Source organism: Motacilla alba, chromosome 2 (assembly GCF_015832195.1).
Source record: "Motacilla alba alba isolate MOTALB_02 chromosome 2, Motacilla_alba_V1.0_pri, whole genome shotgun sequence".
In the NCBI taxonomy this organism is placed as follows: Eukaryota; Metazoa; Chordata; class Aves; order Passeriformes; family Motacillidae; genus Motacilla; species Motacilla alba.
In genome coordinates, this window is record NC_052017.1 from 144,005,237 (window position 1) to 144,029,202 (window position 23,966).

The 23,966-nt window shown below is 42.6% G+C and overlaps 1 protein-coding gene across 3 annotated transcripts in view; it reads right to left on the minus strand.

The window, feature by feature from the left end:
* Positions 1 to 23,634, minus strand: part of NDRG1 (N-myc downstream regulated 1) — a 39,742-nt gene extending 16,108 nt beyond the window's left edge. The window contains exons 1-4 of one of the 3 annotated variants that reach the window (XM_038127129.1): positions 23,559 to 23,593; positions 12,066 to 12,270; positions 9,967 to 10,045; positions 7,270 to 7,305 (exon numbers count right to left, since the gene is read on the minus strand). In XM_038127129.1, the coding sequence (XP_037983057.1) occupies positions 7,270 to 7,305; positions 9,967 to 10,029 (99 nt within the window). In that variant the 5' untranslated portion in view covers positions 10,030 to 10,045; positions 12,066 to 12,270; positions 23,559 to 23,593. Of the gene's footprint in view, positions 1 to 1,456; positions 7,229 to 7,269; positions 7,306 to 9,966; positions 10,046 to 12,065; positions 12,271 to 23,558 lie in introns of those variants that run through there. The other 2 variants (XM_038127128.1, XM_038127130.1) reach the window with 2 other exon arrangements.
* Positions 23,635 to 23,966: the final 332 nt, after the last annotated feature.

Below are 23,966 nucleotides of genomic sequence, written 5' to 3' on the forward strand. Positions count from 1 at the left end.
CTGCAGCAGACCCTGATGGACCACGAGCACAGGTCCTGATCCACGCCAGGGTCTGCTCTGCATCCCACCCTGACACCCCCTGTTCTGCCCCATGGTGGAGGCTCTGTGCTGGCATTTTACATTCGACTGTCACCTCCTCCAGTCCACAGACAATTACAGAAGCACTCAAACTGCTAGCTCTAACCAGATGCTGAGGGAACAGTTTAACAGTTTTTAACCACAGTAAAAGGCAGAATAAGAAAACAAAGAAAGCAGTTTTGTTGTAATGACACCTAGAATAACAAGAGCTTGCAACTATGACTCTCAACATTTGCAAAAAAGTACAAGTCATCATGATAAAATATTTCTGATTTCTAGGAAAAGAACTTTAGCTGAGAAAATAGCCACCATTCCCCAAAGAAAGCAGCATTAAGCAGCTTGTACATGCTTATCTGCCATAAGGATTTAGTACACTGTGAAGCCTTGTGATTGCAGTAGTCTTCCCCAATAAAATCAGCAGCCACATGTGTTTGTTTTACAGCTTGTCATGTACAGACCTGAGCATAAACCCAACTGCGTAAAGTTTGCTAATAGAACAAAATAACCACAACATAATTCCGATGCTTACCAGAAAAAAAACCATTAAAAACTAAACTGCTATTATTTGGCATAACAGGAGCGTGTACTACTTCCTGATCTTAAAGCCAAGGACGCCTTCATTAACAAACCAAAGACCCCATAAGCACCATCTTTTGGATCTCTTAGTCAGATGTGACTCACACAAAAGATGGAACAGTTTTTTGTTTCTTTTCCTCTTGAACTTCACATGAGTATAAACAATTTGGTATTTTGCCAACAGGTATCAAGGGAATCACAAACCAACTGTTATTTCTGACACTTATTTACAGTATGGTTACACTCACATAACAACCAAGGAATTATATAGGCAGTAGCCACTTTGCATTTCCCCAGAATCCTTTATTTACAGCACGGGACACAGATATGATCCATGGCATTCAGTGCAGTGCACTGCCTGCTGCTGCAGGGCTTGCTTGACTTGTTCCATGCAGTAATACTCAGAGGCAAAGTCCAAGTTAAATTCAAATCTATCAAAAATTGTGCTGTAGAAAGCAGAGGTGTACAGCCTCTGCAAAAACCTTTTAAAAAAAGGTTTGATTACCTTCCAATAGACGAGATAATAATTCAATCTAAATCTCAGCTCCTTAATTTGATACAAAGAATGCACTGCACATTTCATTGCAAATAAGGATTCTAGGCAACACCATTCTACATTTCATCTATTTTCTTTTTAATTACACAATTACATCAGTTTTAAGTTACAACTGAGGCAGTCAATCAGATCTATTCCCCATTGTACATAGGACAAATTAAGCATTGCTGCTCTCTGAACTACACTCCAAAACTCTAATTTTCAAATTCTCTATCTCCTTAGAGACTCATTCCTCTGCATACTCACTGCATTACTTATCAGGTAAGCTGTATCTTCCACATCTAGGACCATCCTTAGGCAAAACAGGGTGACAAATCTAGCGAGTCAAACAGAGGACGGGTGGCAGGTTTTTATTTTGCCCCAGCAGGAAACTGGGTTATATAGACAAGCTGCTCTCCTACATAGGCTTATGACTCCCATAATGCCCAGCTGGGGAAACCAAAACAGACTAAATCACGAGGATGTCACTCTTAAATAGGATTTGAGCCAGGTTTGACCAGGGGAAGAATGTACTCAGAGGTCAGACACCAAAGATGAACTAAGTCCTTGCCACACAATGTAAAGAGTGCCAAATTTCTAACCTGGGATTTAGCACAGTCTTTCCTGTTGCTGTTTCCATCAGATTTTGAGAAGTTCAGCATCATTTCAAGTTTTGTTACCTGAAATGCTGAAACACCCCAGACTTATGCTAAATTGAATCAGAATTGAGTTCTTTCATAAAAGCCAGGATTAAAGTTTCCAGTAAACACAAAAGACTGAAAAATTAGTGTAAGCCACAAGGATTCTGGACAAAAAAACTAAGGCCTTTGAAATGTTTGATATCTAGTATTTCCAAAGTAGATAAGCAACATTTAGTTTAAAGGATTCCTACATCACCACAATAATGTTCAGCTTTTGGTGGAAAATATGGCATTGTGCATTATACATTGGGTAGGTCATTAACATACACTATTAAAATATAATTATAGAGAGGCTTGTGTTGGAAAGAACATTAAAGATCATCTATTTCCAAACCCTTGCTGTGGGCAGGGATGCCATCCACTAAATCAGATTGCTCAGGGCCCCAGTAACATTTTATATTGTTAATATATATTTGGGTACTGTCATTATACAATACTCCTAAAGAGATTTGCAATGTCAGTGTATAGCAATTAATGATAGCTGAAATTAACAATGATGGCAATTGATATTTTCCACATTCTACTCTCTTATGCTTAGCTACTTTTAAAAAAAATAATTTGGCAACCTCAGCACTGTAATGAGAGTAAGCATTATTGTGTAACACACCTCCTGCTGAGTGTGGAATATTGAAATTACTTTCTCCTCAGTTAGAGGCTAATAGGCATTTCATACAATCAGATTTTATTGCTAGAGCTTTCCAGTAACAACAGTAGAAACCCAGAACCTGTTTTCTTTGCAGGGAGCACCTTCAAGATTCAGGATCATCCTCCTTCATGTGTGAAAGAAAAAGTCTGTTCATGGTAGATAAAACCAAACCCTTGAACCTGCACATCCCACTGACCGCCACAGAGAACTCTTCCGGAACTGGAAACATGAATCCAGTTCAAACTCAGCGTCAACTAAAAATAGCTCAGAGACAACAGGTGACCATGTTCCCAATAAGTGGCACAACACATTCAGTTTAACAATTGGCTCAATTCCTCATTATTGTCACAGTGGAGACTCCCCTAATTCAATAGGGTTGTGCTGTTTTCCCGTAGCACAAATTCTTAATGGGAAATTCACACAAGGTTCTAAGAAACAATCAATTCAAACCAGTTTGTTTGGTGACATCAACAACTTCACATCCCTATTGATCCTATTAAAGATCAAGAGATTTGTCTACGTGATGTAGGGATGGATGTTTTCAAAATGCAAAGCACTGAAAACAGATGGCAGCACATCCCAATCAACATCAACATTATAGTAAGAGGCTCTTCACCAACTGATTTGTATTAAAACACTATCTTGGAAAAAAAATCCAAGGTACACTAATCCGATAGAAGGATAAAGACAAACACACCATCTGTTCACATCTCTCACTTTAACAGAGGTGCAGTCTTATCTCAGTGCACTAAACACACACAAAAATACTTTCAATACATGCAGTTTAAGGGAGGCTGTCTCAGTTTGGAGGAGCTGGTAGATCCTAAAATAGATTTTATGTTTGCTTCAAGTGACCTTTTTATTTTTTCATGAGGTTTGAAGGGGAAGACAATTTGTTATCACACAGGAGGGCTCATTTATTCCTTCCCCTCTACCCTGGGTAAGTAAGACATGGATTGAGAAACATGTTTATGAACAAGTTGTTTTCTGAAGTACGGAACAGACAACCAAAATATCTCAGATATCTAAAAAGGAAAACTAAACATGCACACTGCACATTTAGCTAAATACGTCATGTTTTATATTTTAAGTAAAATACTGCATTCCATCAAGATTATTTTAAAGCTTTCAAATATACTTAATCCTCAATTACAATCTCATGCTTTTATTTTAATTCATGATATTATGACTGTTAAATACACCTCCCTTCTCTTGCCTTAGAACTGAGGGAAAAGCTTCGGAGCTTTTAAAGAAGATTTAAATAGCTTTTAAATTTCTAGGAGATAGTATATTTTAAATTCATATTACTTAAGAACTTTATTATAGTAATACCTGCGTAAGCTATTTTTTCACGTTTTCAATTTCTTGGAGATTAAAATTATTTGATATTTTAATGTGTTATTTCAATGTTGAATTTCAAACCCCCTTTGCCCTGAAGTTCTTGAGCATTTTCTCAATAGATTTTTTACTCTAAAATAGAACTTCAATTCATCTTATGCTTGTTTTTTCCTAATACCCCAATTCCCACATTTCCAAATTATTTTTATTAGTTAACATTTCTATTCTGAATTAGCAATATTAAGAAAAAGGTTCCCCAAAATCAGGCTGGGAGTCAGGTACATTAATAAGGATGATGACTTCAGATGTAAATGTAAGTGACCCTTAAGGTGGAAGCCAAGAACAAAAACTTTGCAGCAGGAACTGACGCAGGTTATTGCGATAGCTCTGCCCAGGGATCCTTCCTAGTCCGATTAACACTGGGTCACCCTGCTCTGCTCTCACTCTGGTGATGCAAACCACAGCCTCCCCCATCCCTTTCCTTCAGTGTCCAAAGGATGAGGAAATCCACACAGCACGGTGCAACGCCCCAAACCTGGGAATCCCACCCCTCCTGCCGGCTGCTCCAGCTGATTCATCTCCCCTTGCAGCTCTTCCCTTCTCCATCAACAGGCAGGAGGAGGAGGAAGTAAAGCAGAAACAGATCTTTCCTGCCTATGGATACAGATGGCCACGAGTGCAAGGGACAAACTCATCTCTGCAGCTGCCACACTGCTCCAAGTTCTGCTGAGTGACTGAGAAAGCAGAGTCCTGATGGACTGAAACAGAGCTGGGAGGATGAATATGCACAGTGAGGAGGAGCCAGGGCTCCACTGGCTCCAGAGCTACTGAGCTAGAGACTACACACATACATCAAACTGGAAATGCAATTAAAATGTGCTTGGCATGAAGACATCAAAGGCACCCAGGGCACAGTGCCCTGAACCCTTTCTCATCAATTATCCTAAAACAGGTTTGGCCAGGAACACTCCCCTGCTTGAGATACAGGAGACCTTTACTTCAATTCTCAGGTGGGTGCCACAGACATCATAACAGACAAATTGCTGACTGGAGGCAGCTCAGAGCTGTCAGTTCTTTCATCTCTCGCCTTGGCCATCCCCTGGTAACTTCACAAAAATTTTCCTCCGGAGAATAACCATGCACGTATCTTGCAACATGTGCTTTCAGAAGGGCAATATACCACTATACAGTGGCTTACTCTGAAAATGGAAAGCTGTGTTTAACTCCAGTCTGTCTAGAACTGCATGTGAAGTAGGAATCTATTCATTGCAAATCTGAGTAACTAAGTAAAATTTACTCTTGGAAGGAAAACACATCACAGTTCTTTTGACTAGTGGTAGAAACAAAGTCATTAACTGAACACTGCTTAACTTGCTCCCAGAATGATGGAGGAACTTGCAGTGGATATGGTGGACACCCACATCCATACACAGGCATTAAATAAGAAGCTCCATCCTGCCAAGCACCAATAAGTTCCTTCCCTGGCCAGGTCCATCCTCTTCCCAAGTAGTTCATAGGAGAGGTTGCTCCCTAAGAGCTTCAGCCTCAGTCCTGAGTGACCTGGGTCCCCTAGGGCCACACAGGAATTTCTCTAATGAACTAAGCAATCAAATCTCTCATAGAAGTTCCAAACCACTTTTTCCACAAATCAACCTCAAAAGAACTTAAAGAAACACAGGGAGGGTACTTGTGGCTTTAAGGACCCCAGCTAAGTCTCCTTTGCAGTCATAATTCTTAACAAAATGTATTGAGACTGTTCTTCCACATTTTTCCTGAACTAGAACAACTAAAGATTAAACTCTTAAAAAAGATAGATCATTAAAAAAAGTAAGAGCTGGCAAAACAGTGCTAAATGACAAGAACCACTGCTCTGGATTAGTGATAGTTAATCCAAAACATGGAGGAAAAAAAAACCAAAAAGGCTTAGAGAATTTGATCTTGCAAGTTAAAAAATCTATATATACACATGGTTTACAAACCAAGCAATTTGTTCCAAGAATAGAAATGAAATATGGGTCACTTCTGGATTCTTAATCAAAAGACTGTAGTATTCCTGTTAGCAGACTTAATCTGGGATTCAATTTATTTAGACCAAGTGATCAATCTGGAACCAAACAGAAAGCTTCTCCCATGCTGTGCACAGCCCTGCAAGAAGCTGTGTGGTGACAATCTAAACTTACATATCAAGACCTCAGGCAGTAGATTTCATTAGGAAAAAAAAAGGGAGGGCAAGATGCAAGATTAGTGTAAATTACAGCTTTACTGTAGAAGTAAGAACCATTGAAAGATGAAAAAAAGTCCAAGATAGCTGTCTCACTATGGCTGTCTCACTTGGTTTCCAAGAAAAAGTCTCAATTTTGGGCTGTATTTTTAAAGCAACTGGCACAACATTGAATAAAAATATACAGACAGGTGCTAATAAAGCACAACATGCAATAAAATGGAGAAGGGTTATTTCCTTCAAGGACGTGAACAGAGACTAGAAAAATTTAATAGCTTTCCCTGGTTCTGCACAGTCTGCTTTCATTTCTACCCACCTTGATAAAAATGAGACACCCACTGAGCCCCTTTTCCCAGTACACAATCCTCATCCTTAGTAGTGGGGAAAACACCACTCACACTGATCATCAGGGCAGGTACACCTTCCCTGATCTCCATCCCAGCTCATTCCAGCCTGGCTCCTGCAGCCATGCAATTCCTTAGTCTCAGCTAAGAACCAGCAAGGACAAACTCCTCAGTCAAAAGCCCAAATGGCAATAAAATAAGGGGAGCCCAGAGAGTGACCAAGTCATCTGCCAAAAGCATGACACTCCGGGAAAGTGAAGGGCCTCCATGTGATACAGTGCTGTGCTATCAGCTTGTATGCCCTGTCTCTAAATAAAAATATATAAATACCATCACTCCTTTTACTGACAATACTGATTGCTTAGCACCTTCCACCACCCCACAGGCTTCAGGAATATTTTGGAAAATTTCAACAGCATAATGGGATGCATCCAGAGGAACGTTTCCTCTGAGGAAATGCACGCACACTGCTAATGAAAGCAAATTAACTGGGGGAAGTGTGCGTCCATGTGGGAGGGGAATATATTGTTTTCACCACCACTGCTGAAGATTCTCATTCTCTTAGCAAGAGCAGAACTGCTTGCAAACCAGCCACCCCCTTTGACTGAAACTTTCTCAGCTCTAGCCTGAAAAGGCCCCCTGTGGTCCCCTTCACATGGCTACAGCACAGCCCCATTCAGACCCCTCTCCCACAGTAACAGCATTCCTGGCAAGCAGGCAGTCCCTTCTGGTCACATCTTGCTGTTTTCTCAAATGTCAATTCAATCTCTCCTCGTGCAAAAAGAAAAGAAATGAGGGGGAAAAAGAAAAGTAATAATGGTTTTACTTGCCTGAACATCGAAGTCTGGAAGGAGGCGAGTGATAGCCTGTGAAGAGATTTGAAAGCATTAATGGAAGTAAGTTGCAGCTATGGAAATCTATGCTTGGATATGTGTTCAAGCCCCCCAGTTCCGCAGCTGAAAGCTCTCTGTCCATTCAATGAAAGCTCTTCTGATGAGCATCAAAATTCACCCAAGAGCTTTTAAACCCACTAATCTTCATGAAGAAATGAAAGCAGTAAAATACTAGATTACAGACCAGCAAAATGAAGGCCAAAAAGCTGGTGCATCCTCAGTTATTGTTAAATCTCTGAGCAATACACTCACAAGGAGCAGTAAAACGGAACTTTTCTGCATCACTCATTGTAGCCTTGGGACAGCAAACAGCCTCTATCCTGCTCAGGGTGGGAAGTCTCACTTCAAGAATGCACTGAACACTTGCAACTCAGTTAAGCAGTCATTACTGGGACTTGGTTACATGATGTGAAAGGTGGGAAGGGTCTTTTTCCAGCCAAAATTAATCTTTGCAGTGTTTGGGAAGCTGGCTGGACAGAGAGGTCCATTCCACCCTGTCACCTGCCATAGCTGCTACTGACAATCTCCTGCGCCTGTCAAGGGTCTCCACCAGGAAAAGAATTAGGTGACAACCTCCCTGTTCCAATAGCCTACAAGGCTTATAGCTTCAAAGAAGGAAATGTCTTATAGTTACCTCCCTTTTTTAAGGGAGAAGAAAGAAGTCAAACTCTTATTTCCACTAGAGGGAAAGAAAACAGAGGGAAGAGCAGCCAAGCAAACACTTTATGCTGCAAAGTGAAAAAGGCCAAAGCTTGAAAAATAATATTGAGATAAAAAGGAAAGCTTAGAATCCTGGCAAGGAGGTCACTCAGCCTCAGAAGCCCAGGTAAATTAAGGACAGATGTCAGAAGCACCATAGCTGCTTTCTTAGGGACCCTCAAAGCACTGCAGTACAACCTGTAATTCTCACAGTTGTGACTTTCAGGCAATTAGGCACAGTCTTGGACACATAAACAACTACCTAAGATCTGGCTGAGCAGAAATAATTTTGCACAGCCTTAGCTTTAGACAATATGCTGTGTTTCACTCTTACTGTATTGTTGGTCTCATGATCTTTTAAACAAAACATTTCAGCCACTGTTGCTCCCGTGGGACCCAGGGCTGAAAGGAATGAGTATATTTGGCACCTGTACCAACAGCACATGAAATAAGGGTGATCATTGCTCAGGAACAAAGACTTGGCTGCAGCAGAAACCCAAGCACAACAAGCCAGGACACAACTCCAGAGAGCCTCACCCAATAACCCACTCAAAACCAGCTCCGCTTGTTCATCTCAATATGTGCTGAGCATCCTTCAGGGCAACTTTTTCCACTTTCTCAAAACACTTTAACATCCTTCATCTATGTTAAAATGGCCATAGAGGAAATCAAACTCTGTCCTAGTTTCCCCCACATAGACAAAATTTAAGGTAACATCATGAACAAAAGCATATAGGGCTCCTTGTTAAGATTCCAACTTTTGGCCCATGATGTACCAAAACTCAAGAAGTTAATCAGTATTTTAAGATATTTCTGAACTTTGAAGCAAAGATATTTAAGTACCAACAGGACTTCTGCTTAGAATCTCCTTTGCTTCGGTAGTTCTGAACAATATGGGCATTAAAAAGGGGTCTTAGTTTCTGAAAAGTTTGAGCACTGCATTCAGTGGTATCCAAACAAGCTCTGCTTTCATGCAATGTCCTTGGCAAAGGAGCTGTGTTTAAAGTTTCTCTAGCCATTTCACTGCAGTCACAAGTGGAAATTATTTTCTGAAGTGTTTACATAAAAGAAGGAGGGAATAAAAAAGAAAGCAGCAGATAGAGCAATTCTAGTGTATAAGACCATAAAAAACCCAGCACATTTATATATGTGATTGTCAAGAAAAAATGTCATTGAGAACAAGAGAAAATCTTAGTTTTGTTTCAAGAAAACATTGAGATGTTTCTTCACATATTACAGTGATTTCTTTTGCCATGAACGTACCAAAGCACAGAGTATGGCTACCACTGAAGTGTCAGAAAGACACTGAATCCAGATGTTGCTGATAGGTTTCTTTTTTTTTTTTTAAAGTCCAATAAAGAGTGAAAAGTAGTATAAAAAGGTTAAAGAAAAAAAAAAAAAGGTTAGGATGTTTCTGTGCTGCAACTCCAGTGGCTGCAACAGGCTGTGGGTTGTACACACCTAGCTGGCTGTAACTCATGGCTCAGTGCACTAAGGACAAGAAGGGGCTCAGCCCTGCCTCTGCACTCAGCTGTGCCCAAAGGAAAGGTAAAGGCTCTCTCTGTGGGAGGCAGCTGACAGAGCAAAGTCTGTCTATACACTGTAGAGAGTGTAGCTGTAGAGGCACATACATGAGACTGCCCAACTGCATCATTTGATACAGCTAAAGACACACAGAGCTGCCATTACTCAGAGAAGAAAAAAATGTCACCATCATATTAAAAAAACAAAACCAAACAAGAACAAATAATTAAGGTTAGTTTTGCATTATTTAAAAAACCAACCCAATGAATTATTCTTATTCCATCTCCAGTTTTTTTCTTCTTCCATACAATATTTTCAAAACAATCTAAGAACACTTTTGGAACATGTGCAGTTCCAAAAGCAGTCCTGACAGAAAACACAAAAGCTCTACAAAATCTTTAGATTAATTACCTCCTCCTTCTCCACCAGAGGTTTCACCTCTGCAAGGTGAGCATCCTGGAACTCTGTTGACATGGTCAGTAGCTGGTATCTGCAAAGAGGAAAAGATTTGTTCTCAGCTTGCATCAAAGATTAAATACAGGAACAAGTAAAGATCCTGCTCCACCCAGCCCCCACAATGACCCACTCTTTCAGGTTATAGTTTAAAAGACCTCTGCTAGAAGATTATAAATCTCTTGTAAAATGCCTCCCTGGTTTATTTATACACACACTCCTGCACAATGTGAGATTAAAGAAATACTAAGGCTGCAAGATCAAACAGAAGTTTGGCAGCTTCAAAGCAGGGAATGCTGAAAAAAACAGGGTAGGGACAGCAGAGAGAACCATGGAAACTGTCATTGCAAGGGTGAAAGAAGACATAGCCAAATCTGCATGACTACCTACTGAAAAGTGCCTGAACAGTTGTTTCTGAAAAACTTTTTTTTCAGTGTATGCAAGGCTCCCTCACTATTCCCCAGATTTTTACATGAGAAAATCAAACTGGACACACATTAGCATCATTTTATTGTCAGATTGATGTGCTCCATTCTTCAGGACAGATCAAAATCAGATACTCCTTTAAGTGGACACCAACAAGGTTCATGCAATAACGCTTTTTTCAAAACTGTCAAAGGAAGGGACAAGACTGCTGTATCCTGCTCTTGGACAGAACTGGAATTGTGATGTGCAGCCCTCAGCTGCAGGAAGCTTAACTGGGAACACAGACACAGCAAACCCCAGCAGAGGTGATTGCCAAGGCAAACAGAGTCATAGGGCATGGCTCAGGTGCAGAGCACCTTCTGCATTTGTCCAGACTGGGAGTCATCTTCTCATTCCTTTGACAAAGATAAGGTACCAGAGTCAGAGGGCTGTTCCCTGTGAAGCTCTAATGAATGACTAGAAATAGTTCTCAAAAGAGATCCTGGAACTGCTGCAGCAGCAAATACAGAAGTCAAAGTCTTTTTATTACATATCCTTTAGTCTGCTGGAGAAATGCATATCATATGGGGTTTGGGCATTTTTAATAAGTTTCTAATTTTGTCCATCTACACAATTGTAAAACAAATTAAATATTTATTTTTTAAGAAAATTTTAGAATGGTCTCAAGTAAAGCATCTGAGTAAGTATACTCAAAGCAAGCCAAAAGCCTGAAACATATTTAGGAATTACTGATTAAGTGTAACTGAACACATTTTAATTATTTTCTGAAAATAAGCATAAAAGTACAGAACACAATTTACATCGATTCTTTAAAGCATGATTCTCCATCTCCTGACTGAAATCTGATTTAAGCCTATCATGCTGTCTACATAAAGGACCTGATGACTCAGGAAGGGCTGTGAAGCCTGCAGGAGCACCCAGGCAGCGGCAGTAGCATTATTTTTCACTCTGCCCCATAGATTAACTCGATGCACTTGTCCCTGGGCAAAGATGCTCTGGTGACAGTTTGCAGGACAGCTGGATGCTGCAGGAAACTACAAAGGGACACACTCAGACTAAGAGGGTTAATGCTGGAAAACCATGAATGTCCATTCACATTCAAATAGCTTTGAACTTTGGGAACTCTTCCTGCTATCTATGCAATTGGGGAGATTTTTGGTAAACATTAGATTGTTGATTTTAAGTTTAGAGAAATTTTTCATTAATATTTTACACCAGCAGTTGAGGCATGAAGACAGAACCAGAACTAACCCCACGGCCAGTGCTTTGTATTGGAATTTACAAGATGACATCAGAAGTACTTTAATAGTCAGAAGAATCAAGTGACTCTGATTCACCCTTTTCTCCAGCTTTTTGCATTTTGTCCATTACAAATTTTAATCATAAAGACTAAAGAGGAAAAAAAATTGCAAAATTTTGAAAAAATGCAAGTGACATTTTAGCAAACATTACAGATTTTTGTGATTACAGCCTTCTGTGTAGTCTGCCATTCTACATAGTAGGTCATTGGACCGAGCAGAGAGGAAAAATAAATGTTGTTGCAATATTTGGAGGTTGAAATATTCATATGCAATTGCACCTAAGAGCTTTTATTTTTTTTTAAATTCAGCAAGTTCTCTTAAGACAATTACCTTAATATTGCCCCTAATTCTGCAATAGGGATTAAAAGTGCAAGAGATGTTTCTGTGGTTTGCCCAAAGGTGAGGAGACTAAGAAGGCAGGTCCCCGCAGTTCTCCAGTAAGAAGTGGCTCAGGGAACAAAGCTGCAGCCACTGTTTGTGGAATAGAGATGTTTCCGTGGGGTAGTTTCGGATTTGCAGGGACTTGGAGCATTGACTACAAATGAGAAAAAAAAAACAGTGCCAAAAAAACCAAGATGGATGCTTTTTATAGCCTTAAAAACAATCCTGTTTTCACAATAGTTCAAAGTTGTTGCTCTGTGTTTCCGAAAGAGCCGGCATTAGGAAGTGCTGACCAGCAGATTGCATGACTGCCACCAAGTTTGCTGAACAAAAGCCCTACCTTCACCAAGTTCTCACTTTTGGAAAGACACCATATCTTGGAGCCACAGTGTTTTCAGATCAGGCATTTCCAAGCTCTGGGTTTTCCTTCTGTGCATCGGGAATACCTGAAGCATTCCTACAGCATGGCAACCTTGCGTCAAGGAGGGATAACAACACGCTGTTTGTTCACCAGAGCTGGCAAACAAAGCCCTGCTATCTGACAGCACTGTAAAAAACATCTTCTTTTCTAAGGAGAAAGATGGGGAAGTGGCTTTGTACCACCCTTGTTCAGCACAAATTTTATACTTTCTAAATAGGTGCTTTGTGCTGCCCTCTGTTATGTGACAGGGCAGCTCAAAGCTAATGTATCTGCATAACTCTCCTAAATAGATAACCATACAAGCATCCCTTTATACACATTTCAAAGCACTTCCCTCACAGATGCCTTCCAAAGACAAAGTTCATTTATATCTGGAAGCAATAGTGTAAAGTTGCCAACTTGGAGAAAAACAACTTTTTTTCACTCTGCTTGGCCAATTCAGCCTGCTGAGAAGTCCCAAGTTCTCCTCTCCAGGACAAGCCATTTCCACCAAGTGGCCACCCACCACCCTGTACCCAGGTACCTGTCTTAAAATAATTATACTTCTAAGAGGAAACTAAATATTTAAAACACTTCTGAGGTGGCAAAATGCTTTAAAAGTGACGGCATACCTATCTTTCCCAAGTAGTAGGAAAGGCATCAGACTCTAGGAAGCAAGGAAGGTGTGGGGTAGGGTGAAGTCATCTGTGCAATACTGTGTTGGCTAATTTCATTCTGAGGCTTTTCTATACCCGTTCCAGCCCAATCCCACTGCTCTAAAACCACTGCAGCAACTGGCCAGTAGCTCAGGAATTTCTATCAGGAGCCTGATTATTCTGATATTAAAAGTTCACAATACATCCCCTCTCCCTCTGCATCATTGCTGAAGGGACAATCATTGCTGCAGCCTTGTTTTGGTAGGAGAAGGTACAGGATAAATGTGCAGCCTGGCTTTGCATAACAGAGATCCTAGCAAAGAGGCTAAGAAGGCACCCATCAGGCCATCCTCAGACCCCAGCAATGCTGCAGTCATAAATACCAAACATCAGCTAATATGCATATGTGTGACTGAATTCCTTTCAAGCACAGAAGCAAAACAAGTTCCAAGATCTCCCATCTCAAACTTTCAAACTTGGAGGGTTGTCCAAGCTTTGTGCCATGGGGTGCACAATCAAACACAATGGCCTCACATCCATGAAGGGCTTGGGGGCACTGCTGCCAGCTCTTCAGCATTCCTCTGCCCTCAAACCCAGCCATTTTTTATTTATGTGCTATCATAACAAAGAACAACAAAAGGCTCCTGCCCGAGTTTCATAAAGAAGGCCATTTCCTCAAATTTGCTCGTTTAAACACTGGCAGCAGAGATCATTCTCCTTTTGAGTACTGGTGTGTAGAAGGGTGACCAGAATATCTTGATGGCATTTTCGTCTCTGCAGGCTGAGCAAGCAGGAGGGACAGCAATCACTTTGCATGTGGGATTAAATACTCATGAGCATCTAATGGCCAAGAGGGAAACAGTTGTGGGCACTGAGGGTCCCAGCTCCCAAGAAATGGTGCTGTTCTCTTTGGAGAGAGAGGGACCATGTGAAACCTCTGCTCCAGGATCACAGGTGAAAGGTGTTTCCAAGGCAGTCACATCACTCTGCACTTTATCCCTTGAAAGCTACTGGTGTCTTCTGCACTGTCACCAAAGAAGGTAGGAAGGACAGAGGTGGGGGAGGTTTTGTGCACCTGCAGCAGCTCCCAGAACAATTATGCAAGAATGAGACAAGAATGGAGAGAGCTAAAATGTCTCCAAAGCTGTGAAAAAGTTGATCGGCAAATATCCACATCAAAAAAAAAAAAAAAAACAAACAAAAAAAACCCCAAAAAAACCACACACAAAAAAAAAAAAACCCCAAAAAAACAAAACCAAAAAAAAAAAACCAAAACCACCAATCTCAGGCATCTGACAATGAGGGAAAGTTACTGCGATGCTCTAAGAGCCTTTGAGCCTTCCATGGTCAATTAGACCTCTTCCAGTCATTAACAGTAAATGCTGTAAACTTGTCTGACTGGCCTAACATAAACATGGTTACTGCAAACTGGAGGCAATCTTGAAAAAAAAACTTTTCTCCACTAAGCAGATACTAAACAGAGATAGGTGGACAGCAAGACAGTTCATAGCACCCATGAGTGGTTTTGAGCCATAATGCATCTCTAAGTGCAGCTTACATCTCAGGTATTTTATATTAAAGTTGACAAATTTAATCTTCCTGTTTGTGAACCAAATGATTCATTTGCAAGCACCCAAACAGTTCATGCATAAGCATCTGCCCCCACTCTGCCCTGTTTGAACTACTCTTTGTTACAGGCGTTGGTATCACGAGGTCCTTTGTGTTCAGTTACTGCTTTTCTCTGTCATCGTTCCACACAATAAATTATGAAAGAGGTTTTACAGCAGTTCCTCCCCTTTAAAAAAAGGCAAATTACTTTTGACATTTAAGTAGGATCTGAACAAACATTTTGAGCAGGAAGTGTCAAAAGTTGAAGACTCAGCTACCTGGGACTCTCCAGGCCTCTGGTTACATATTATCTCAATTTGTAACTAAAAGTTAATAACCTGAGACAAAGGAAGTTTGAAAGCAGAACGCTTAAATAACCTGAAGTTTCAAATGAGAAAAGGTCAGAAATCAAAGCATTAAACCAAATATTATCAGGGAACTGAAACAGTTTATGCTGCCTGATGGTCTCCAGTTCATAGGCATCCTGGGAGCTCTATCACCTAGCCCTCTTCAAGCACAGTACACTGCTGATACCCAATTTCATTACTTTTTTCTAACCATTTCACTTTTATTTTCTTTCAACCCTGTTTGTGACTTACTCCACCAGCATGTTTTCATGAAGGCTATAGTCAAAAATGAGAGCTGGCATCCAAGGGAGAAAAACCCCAAATGTGGGTTGTTAGGAGGATAATGTAGCATAACAGTCATTTTTTTCAAGCCAAAAGAAACCAAGAAGAGCCTTAAGTTTTAACCATTTTTAAGTTTACACTTATGCTATGTGCTAATCAATCTGATTAGGAAACCTAAACCTTACAGCTAAGAACTCAAGCCCTGTGCCAAGAACAGCTGGGGGAGGCCACAGGGAGACAGCTGCAGGGACAGAGCCAGCAGCTGACCCAGCACAAAGGCACAGCCGGGGGGCCACAGCATCTCCCCAGCCCCACTTGCCAGCAGCTGGGACACTCTCCTGCAGTGAGGGAGGACATCTCCAGCACACCTCCCCTGGCTCGTCCACTCGTGCCACCGTCCCCAGTGTCTGAGGCACAGAGCTCAGCTGTGGTCACTCTGGGATCAGACACAGCCCTGAAACTGCCAGCTCCTCACACCAGGGGCTGGTCACCATCCATGAACCACGTTGGCAGCTGTGCATGGAAAGCAGCACCAAAACACAGGGAGCTGGAAGCAGCCCTTCTGCCTACCCCACAGATGTTGAGCAAGAAACTGTTGCAATACAGCTTGCACAACCCTCTCTCTGTGGGATGTGATGAAGAATGTTCCTTAGAAAGCTTGAGGTCCTCCCAGGTTCCACAGGAGTGGAACATGGCTGTGGGAAGGGCTGGTGAGGACACCCCTGCTGTCCCCATCACTGCTTTGCTGGACACCCCTGCTGTGTAGCCCCTCCCAATACAATGAGCAGCTCTCTCTTCCTAGATGGCAGGGAAATGGAAAGATTTCAATGCCTTAGGGCTTTTTCCTGTTGTAGCAATCTATGCTACCTACACTATAACATCACAGCTCCATGAGGGACAGATTACAAACTCTAGTGCAGTTCTCAGAAATTCATGTTTACCTGAAACTGCCTCGGGTCACATCTCTGTGACAAGTGGTTCTGTCTGATAATGCAGAGTAAGTTCAAGGCCAGGCTGGATGAGGCTTTGAGCAACATGGCCTAGTGGAAAGAAGGGTTGGAACTAGATCTTTAAAAAAGACAGATCTGCCCATTCACACTGGTGCCAGGGTTGTGCTTTAGCTTTAAAGGGCTCCAGGCCATGGGTGGCAGCACTGGAGGGTGGAAAGGATGAACAGCAATCAGCTGCTTTCCCAGGCTTTGTTTCCTTACACCCACCCTGCCAGCCATCCTGTCCCCTTCCACTGCCCCTGCATCCTCCTCTGCATCCATTCCACTGCTCATGCACTGCTCCCTGAAACAAAGATTAAAGGTGATGCACTGATACAGGACCTGACACCTGCTCTGCCCTGGGGTGTTGGGCTCAGCTCTGGGGGCAGAGGAAATAACAGAGATGTTATGAGGGGGCAGAGATGGATTAGGTATTTCATAACATGGAAGACACAGCTTCTACCACAAAGATTACAGTCTAAACAGACAAGAAAAAAGCCATTGTTCCTGCAGCTCACCAGTGGCAGGACATGCTCCCTGCCCCCTCCTATTCTCAATCTGCCATGCTTTACCAGCTCAGAGCTGCTGCCCAGCTGCAGCCGCTTCAACAAGTGGGTGGTTCTGTCAAAGTTAGAGGCAAAAACATACTGAGATTATTCCAGAAGGGAGAGGCTCACAGTATACTCAGAGATGAGGAATGCTGTCTGGCTCTCTAGGTTGCACCCTCACAAGATTATAGTGGATTCTTTTTATATGTTTTGCATTTTCACATTGATGTTGCAATGATGAGGACTTAAGTTACAAAGCACCACAGCTAAGGTTGATGACATTTCTTAATTTACATGTATTCATGAGACTGTACTAAACAGGTTGCAGCTTCCGAGTACATAGATGACTTGTTCTACCACCTATTAAAATTGCTTGGTCATTGCTATTACAAGTTCTCTTTCTAACCCCTGCCAAAATGTCTGGGCTGAAGTTTTCCATGATGAGTGCATGAGGATTTTTGATTGTTTATTGAGAAGAAAAGTATAATTTATGGATATTATTCTGTTCCCATGCATGGCCAGTTTCCTTTTCTAGGATGAACTTTAGCCTTCCAGAGCTTAATCTGAACTCAAACTTTGCACAAATGGCCATTGTGTTAAGACATATCTTTCGTTCTTCCCAAGCAAGTCCCTTTATAAAATTACCCAAATGTAAGCATTTTCACATGCTGAATTACGTGGGACTACATCTGGGCAAAAGTCTTTCACTGCCTGCAAGCATCAGCACCCAAATATACAATATGATCTTCCCAAGGGCTGGGCACACAGCCACAACAGGTGGCACTGGTGACGAAGTGTCTAAATCAGCACCATCTAGCACCAGAATACTCCTTGCTTCTCAAAACAAGCCCTTTCAAAATACTTCAAAGTGGGAAAAAGGCAATTCACTATCCTCAGCTGACTTATTTCAAAGCCTTGCCCATCTACACTCCAGGTTAGTGCCTATCACAGGCAGAGAACTTTCTTCTCATTTTCCAGGCTATGTTTACAAGAAGGGTTGGAGTTACACATGTCCAAGCTTTTATATAGCATTGGGATTTTATGTAAAACTTCATAAAATTCATAGTGCTTCACATGGGAAAAAATGCGATCTCTTAAACTGAATCATCCAGGAAAGAAAATATAAAAGGTCATCACAAAATTCTGCAGTGCTTCTACAGCATAATTAGTCCCATAGCCCAGAACGCCACAACTTGGTCAAAGGATAAAAATACATCTTAAAATTTAGCAGAGATATATTACAGTACATGCAAAGCATGTTTAGAGCACTCCAGAACTATGGCAGCAGGAAAGTGACATCATGAGTCTGACAAGGTGCACACGAGCTTCCTGAAGGAAGCAACCCAAAAGCCCACAGCAAGAGCAATCCTTCCTTCCTTGAGCAGTGCATTTCCCATCTGGATGTCTGTTTACTGTGTTAACAAATAAAAGTTCCTTTGAAAGTTGCATCCTCCTTTGCTGATTACTCTTCCATTATAGATTATGCCTACCAGTAAACACACTACCAGATGTTACCCCTTTTATGTCACATCTTCTTCACCTATAGAATCTTCATGACGGCATCAGAGTTTAAGATCCTTATTACTTAGTTTGTACTTCCTAAAATTCAGAATTTCTTAAAGTCAGGTTGCAAGAAAAGTCGTCAGGTTGCAAGAGTGGTGAAATGGTAAGGACAGAAAAACCACACACACAAAACACCCATGGAATGGTTGAAAGCAAATGGAAAGATTTGTTTTGCAGTGAGTTGGGTTTTCATGCTGCACTAAGTCCTAATGTTTGGTGTTTCCACTAATTTCTGCATCATCTGTACAGGTCTAGCAGACTGACCCTATGCGCCCATGGCAGAAAATAAGCTGAAAAAGCTATACTTTCAAAGCTATACTTAGGTCAGGCAGGAAGCAGCCAGTTGATGGCTTTGAAAAGCAGTGAATACCCAGTTCTAAAAACAGGTCTTGAAAAGGAAGATCCATATTGACTAACTTCCAGCTACCAAGAGAAAAACCTTGACAGATGAAAAAGATATATTAAAATTTTGACAACTAACTGAAAGGAAGTAGCCCCAAACCCAAAAGAAACATAGGAAACGTGATCAGCCACACAAAATAAGAGCAGCAAAACTGACACACATCCTGCTTAGTACAAAGAGATACAGCTGTGGAAAATTTCCTCAGCACAGGCAGTCCAGCAGTGCATCAGCAAGCACACCACAGAGCACCTCTGCATGGAGAACACCCCCTCTGACGACAAACTTCTGGGCATTATCCAAAGGCAACACTCTCCTCTTGCCAACTGGGAAACAAAATAGGCCTGAACCTGCAAAAGTAAAACTAAACTCATCACCTTCCTCATCCAACATAGGAGCTTGCACGTTCAAGTCTGACACTTGGACAATTTCAGGCTTTACTTTTTTCTGTACTCCACACTTGCTGTCAGAGTATAGAAAACATGGACTCTCAGTACTGGGATTAATTATGTCATAATAACACTTCAATGATACGTGAACACATATCCAGGAAAAGCTCTAAATGGCTCCTTATTGCTGCTTAAAAACCACAGCCAAAGGAAATTAGCAGTAGGGATTACCTCCCACTAGTTGTCCCTCACTGAAGTCACCCAGGGCTCTGGAAGTGACACAGATGGGGAAAAAAGCTGCCACCATTTGATAGAAACACCAAGTTCAATAGCCATTATATTCACAGCCATTGATTTCCAAGATGTCTAACCCAGATTTTAGTCATCCACAGGAACACACACCACTGAACCTGAAAATGAGTTTGCCTTACTCTTAGTCTTTGAAACAGTTGCAGAATAATTCCCCTAACTTTTCAGTAGTAGCAAGTAATTTACTTGGAACTTTTGGGACAAAGCTTTTGACAGAAGGCAGAGGGATAATTGCTGCTCCTGGACCCGAGCAACCTGATCTAGTGGGTGGCATTCCGGCCCATGGCAGATAGGTTGGAACTAGAGGGTTTTTAAGGTCCCTTCCAACCCAAGCCCTTTATAATTTTGATGAGCTACTAAAACTGGAGATCAGCCTCCACCTAACTGTCCAGGGAAATTCTCCACAGAGGCAGCTTCAGGGACAGCACCATCCTGCTTTAGGCAAACATTCAAATTCCCACCTACAGCTGAAGCCAAGGGCAGTCTATAAGTGCAGTGCCATCTTTTTAGCAACACAGTGACAGGAAAAATTGGGATCTTCTGTACTTCTGTATTTCTAGGCGCTGTGACTGAACTTGAAAGTTAGATCTAAAGAGTCATCTGGAGGCCTTACTTCATCTCCAGAACCAGTATTTAATCCTTGTTAATGCTAAGCAGTTGCATTTCCTGTATATTGGAAGGTTTTCCTTCCAAGAGATCAAACCATGGCAGTTAGAGAAAGTCACTCGTGTTGGGCATTGCTGTGATGAGCTGATCTAGGCCACTGCTCCCCCAGGCTCTGCTCTCCCTGACAGCAAACAGGCTTTTGCTGCCTTAAGCTTCCAGCTGTGCACATGATGTAAACATTGCTGATCCACCACAATTAGAATTTGTGTTATTTTTGAGAATTTCGCAGATTCTGCCCATGTTCATTCTGAAGAGCTTCAAGCCAGCTTCACCCCTTCTGTATCTTTTCTTTTACTCTTTGTCTATTTTGAGCCAATAAAGCAGGAAATGTCTCATTACATATAAGCTCTATGTTTTGTGCTCTAATGAGGTAAGTGAAAAAACAGTATTTTCTGTGGGAAGCTAGAAGTTTGTCAAAATCTCTTAAGCTGGTCATGAGAAGATTTATGTTGCACTTCAGTCAAATAAATTAATCAGTTAGGCTTAAAAATCTGAATCAAAGAATTTTTCTCCCAACACATCACTGCTAATCTCACCTGAACTAGAAGAGCAAATGACTTAATTGCCTTATAACTACCTCTAAGAATCAGGTTCCCATGCCAAAGCATTCCAAAAGGTGCCCTGTAATCTCCCCACATAATTGTCCTAGTCCAAAAAGGAATATCCAAAGAGCAGAGTACCTCCCACTGGAGGAAAGACAATAGGGGAATCCTGCTGGTTTTACTGAGCATTCATACAATCTACCCAGATGGTCTGCCACAGTTTTAGTGTTCCTTTTATTTTGGCAAGAATAAAAAAGCCATTGTGGAAGGCACAAACTGAAAACCTTGAGAGCTTGTTTGCTGGTAGCCCAGGTGCTGGCTCCCAAACACAGGCAGTGCATGTGGCAGCCCTCCCTCAGCAGAGGGTGACACTTCTTTGGCTGTTGCCTAATTCTGTGGACACCTGACACTTTGACATCTCTATCTTGCTGTCATCCTGGTAAAGAGGCCAATGAATGCAGGAAATAAGTACACAAACCCTTCTTTCTAAGGGAAACAAATGCAAACCCTAGTTTGTCTAGACCCTTCTTCCCCAGTCTGGTTCAAGGTCAGTCACTGCAGTGCCCATTCTCAGGGGAAGAGCTCATCTTTTTACAAGAGTGTGCAATGACAGGACAAGGGGGAATGGCTTTAAACTGAAAGAAGGTCCATTTTAGCCAGATATTGGGAAGAAATTCTTCACTGTGAGGATGCTGAGGCACTGCTACAGGCTGCCCAGAGAAGCTGTGGATGCTTCATCTTGTGAAAGTGTTCAAGGCCAGGCTGGATGGGGTTTTGAGCAACCTGGTGTAGTTGAAGGTGTTCCTGTCCATGGCAGGGGAGTTGAAATAGAGATTCTTTCAACAAAAACCATTCTGTGATCTCACAGTTCAGTACTTGTTCAAAGTTTCCTGTTCAAAGTTTTTAAAGTTGAAATCAAACCCATTCAGTTTTCTGCTGCTCAAGGAGCTCAGATTCAGAAGCTGAGGCCTCCAGGTCCCCAAACCATTATGCTGTAGCATCTGTTCAGTTTTTACTGAAAAATATTAGGTGTAAAAGCCAAACCCTAAGGAGTCCATCATTACTACATTAAAACCTGCTTTCACTACATCTGTGTTTTCCATATCAAAACACACACCAGTTCCTCCTGAACACATTCATGAGCTACTCTTCTTTGAGGGCCTGGGACTCATTAGTACTCTGGGAACTGTACAGGCCTTTAAGAATCACTATTTGTGCTGCATCTACTCTGAGCTTTACCATTTCATCCAAAGTCATTAAATTCTTGCTGTGCACAGAACATCATACAGAATTAGCTGCCTGCTGTTTACTCAAGTACCTGTGATAAAAACACAGTCATTCTATGCCAAACTACATTAGACTCTGGTTAAAAGACCACAGAATTAAAATAAACAACAGGAAAGAAAAATCCACACAAAAAAAAAACCCTAACAAAAATATCAAAAACAAACCAAAAGAGACTCCCCCATAAAAAAAAAAAAAAAAAAAAAAAAAAACCAACAAAAAAAACCAACAAAAAACCAAACCAAAACCAAATAAAAAACCAAAACACAAAAACCAACCACCAAATATGTTCCCAGAGCCAAGTTCAAACTACACTGCTTAATGCTCCTGGCTAAATTTTGATGTAAATTATACCTGTAACAGCCAAAGCTAAGAACAGCAAAGCAGGTTTCTCAGATGTTTGCATGAAGCACTTGATAGCTCCTCTTTACAGGTTATTTCCATTGCTTGCCCTCAACAGTGAATTTTGCAGCAGTTGTGTATCTTTGACACACTTGGATACACAGAAAAAAAGTTGATGAAAAGCCAGAAGAAAGCAAAACAATCAAAACACCATGTAGAGAACCTGGACAGAAAGCTTCAGGTTGTCTTTGAGCTCTTCTAAGTCATTACAAGTGCATTTTCTAGGTTCAAAATACAGTTCTTATTTAAACCAGAGAAAGAAAATCATCAAAATACCATAGACAAGAAATAATTCTATCTGAAATCCTGTTTGGGGATGGGGTGCTAAGCAGGGCACTGTGATCTTTGTGAAATAGGGGGTTATGCTGTGAGCAATGCCAACTTGCAAGTGTTTCATAGGAAAACTGAGCCACGATGAAAAGCATTAACCAAAACCTGCTCCTTAGCAGAAGTGAAATCCCTTACTTCGCCAAGCCCAGTGCGTGGCTGCGCCTCCACCGCACACACACCCCTAACTCCCCTCCAGGGCTCTGAGCCGAGCAGCGCCTGTCGCCACACACCGTGACAACAGCCCCCGTGAGACACAGAGCGGACACGGGGCCGCGCTGCCCGGCGCTCCAAACTCAGCACAGAGCCGCGAGAGCGGAGAAACACAACAAACACCAGTGGTCAACTTCCTTAGAGAAAGTATGTGCCTTGGCTGCACAGCTGTTTCCCAAGGCAGCCCATCCCATCCCTTCCCGCTGCTACCCGGGAGCGCGGACCTTGGCAGCAGCATCCCGCAGCCGCCCCCGCTCCCGGGAAGGGCCGGGGTCCGGCTCGGGGCGCGCCGTGCGCTGCCCCCTCCAAGCTGCTGAGAGCCACCCGCTCCCCCGGCTCCCGGCACAGCCCCGCTCGGAGCCACGGGGAGAGGGACTCGGTCCTGAGGAAAAGGAGGAGGGTGATGCAAGGATGCGCGCTCGAGGGGATTGCGAGGTCCGCGGGGGTGGGCGGGATGGAAAGACGGATGGAAAGACGGATGGAAAGACGGATGGAAAGACGGATGGAGCTCCCGTACCTGCCGCACTCCCGCCGTCCCTGCGCTGCCGCCCCGCGCTCCGGTCGCCGCCCGCGGCCGCGGGGTGCATTTATAGCCCCTGCCCCGCCCGCCGGGCGGTGCTGCCGCCGCCCGCCGCCGGCTCCGCCCGCCCGCCCGCCGCTGCGCTCGCCCCGCCGGCCGCGGGCGTTTGCGGCGGCTGCGCCCCCGTGCCCGGCCCTACAGGGAGCCCCAGTATCAGCAGGGAGCCCCGGTATCAGCAGGGAACACCGACACCCACCCCAAGCCCGGGCCGCCTCCTCCCTGGCCGCGCAGCCCAGGCGGAGGAGGCTGAGAGCTGACACCGCGCTCCCAGGCAGGATGGAGAGCAGCCAGCGGCGGAGACCCGCGTCCCGCTCCCCGCGTTAGCCGCGGCTTCCAGCAGTTTGG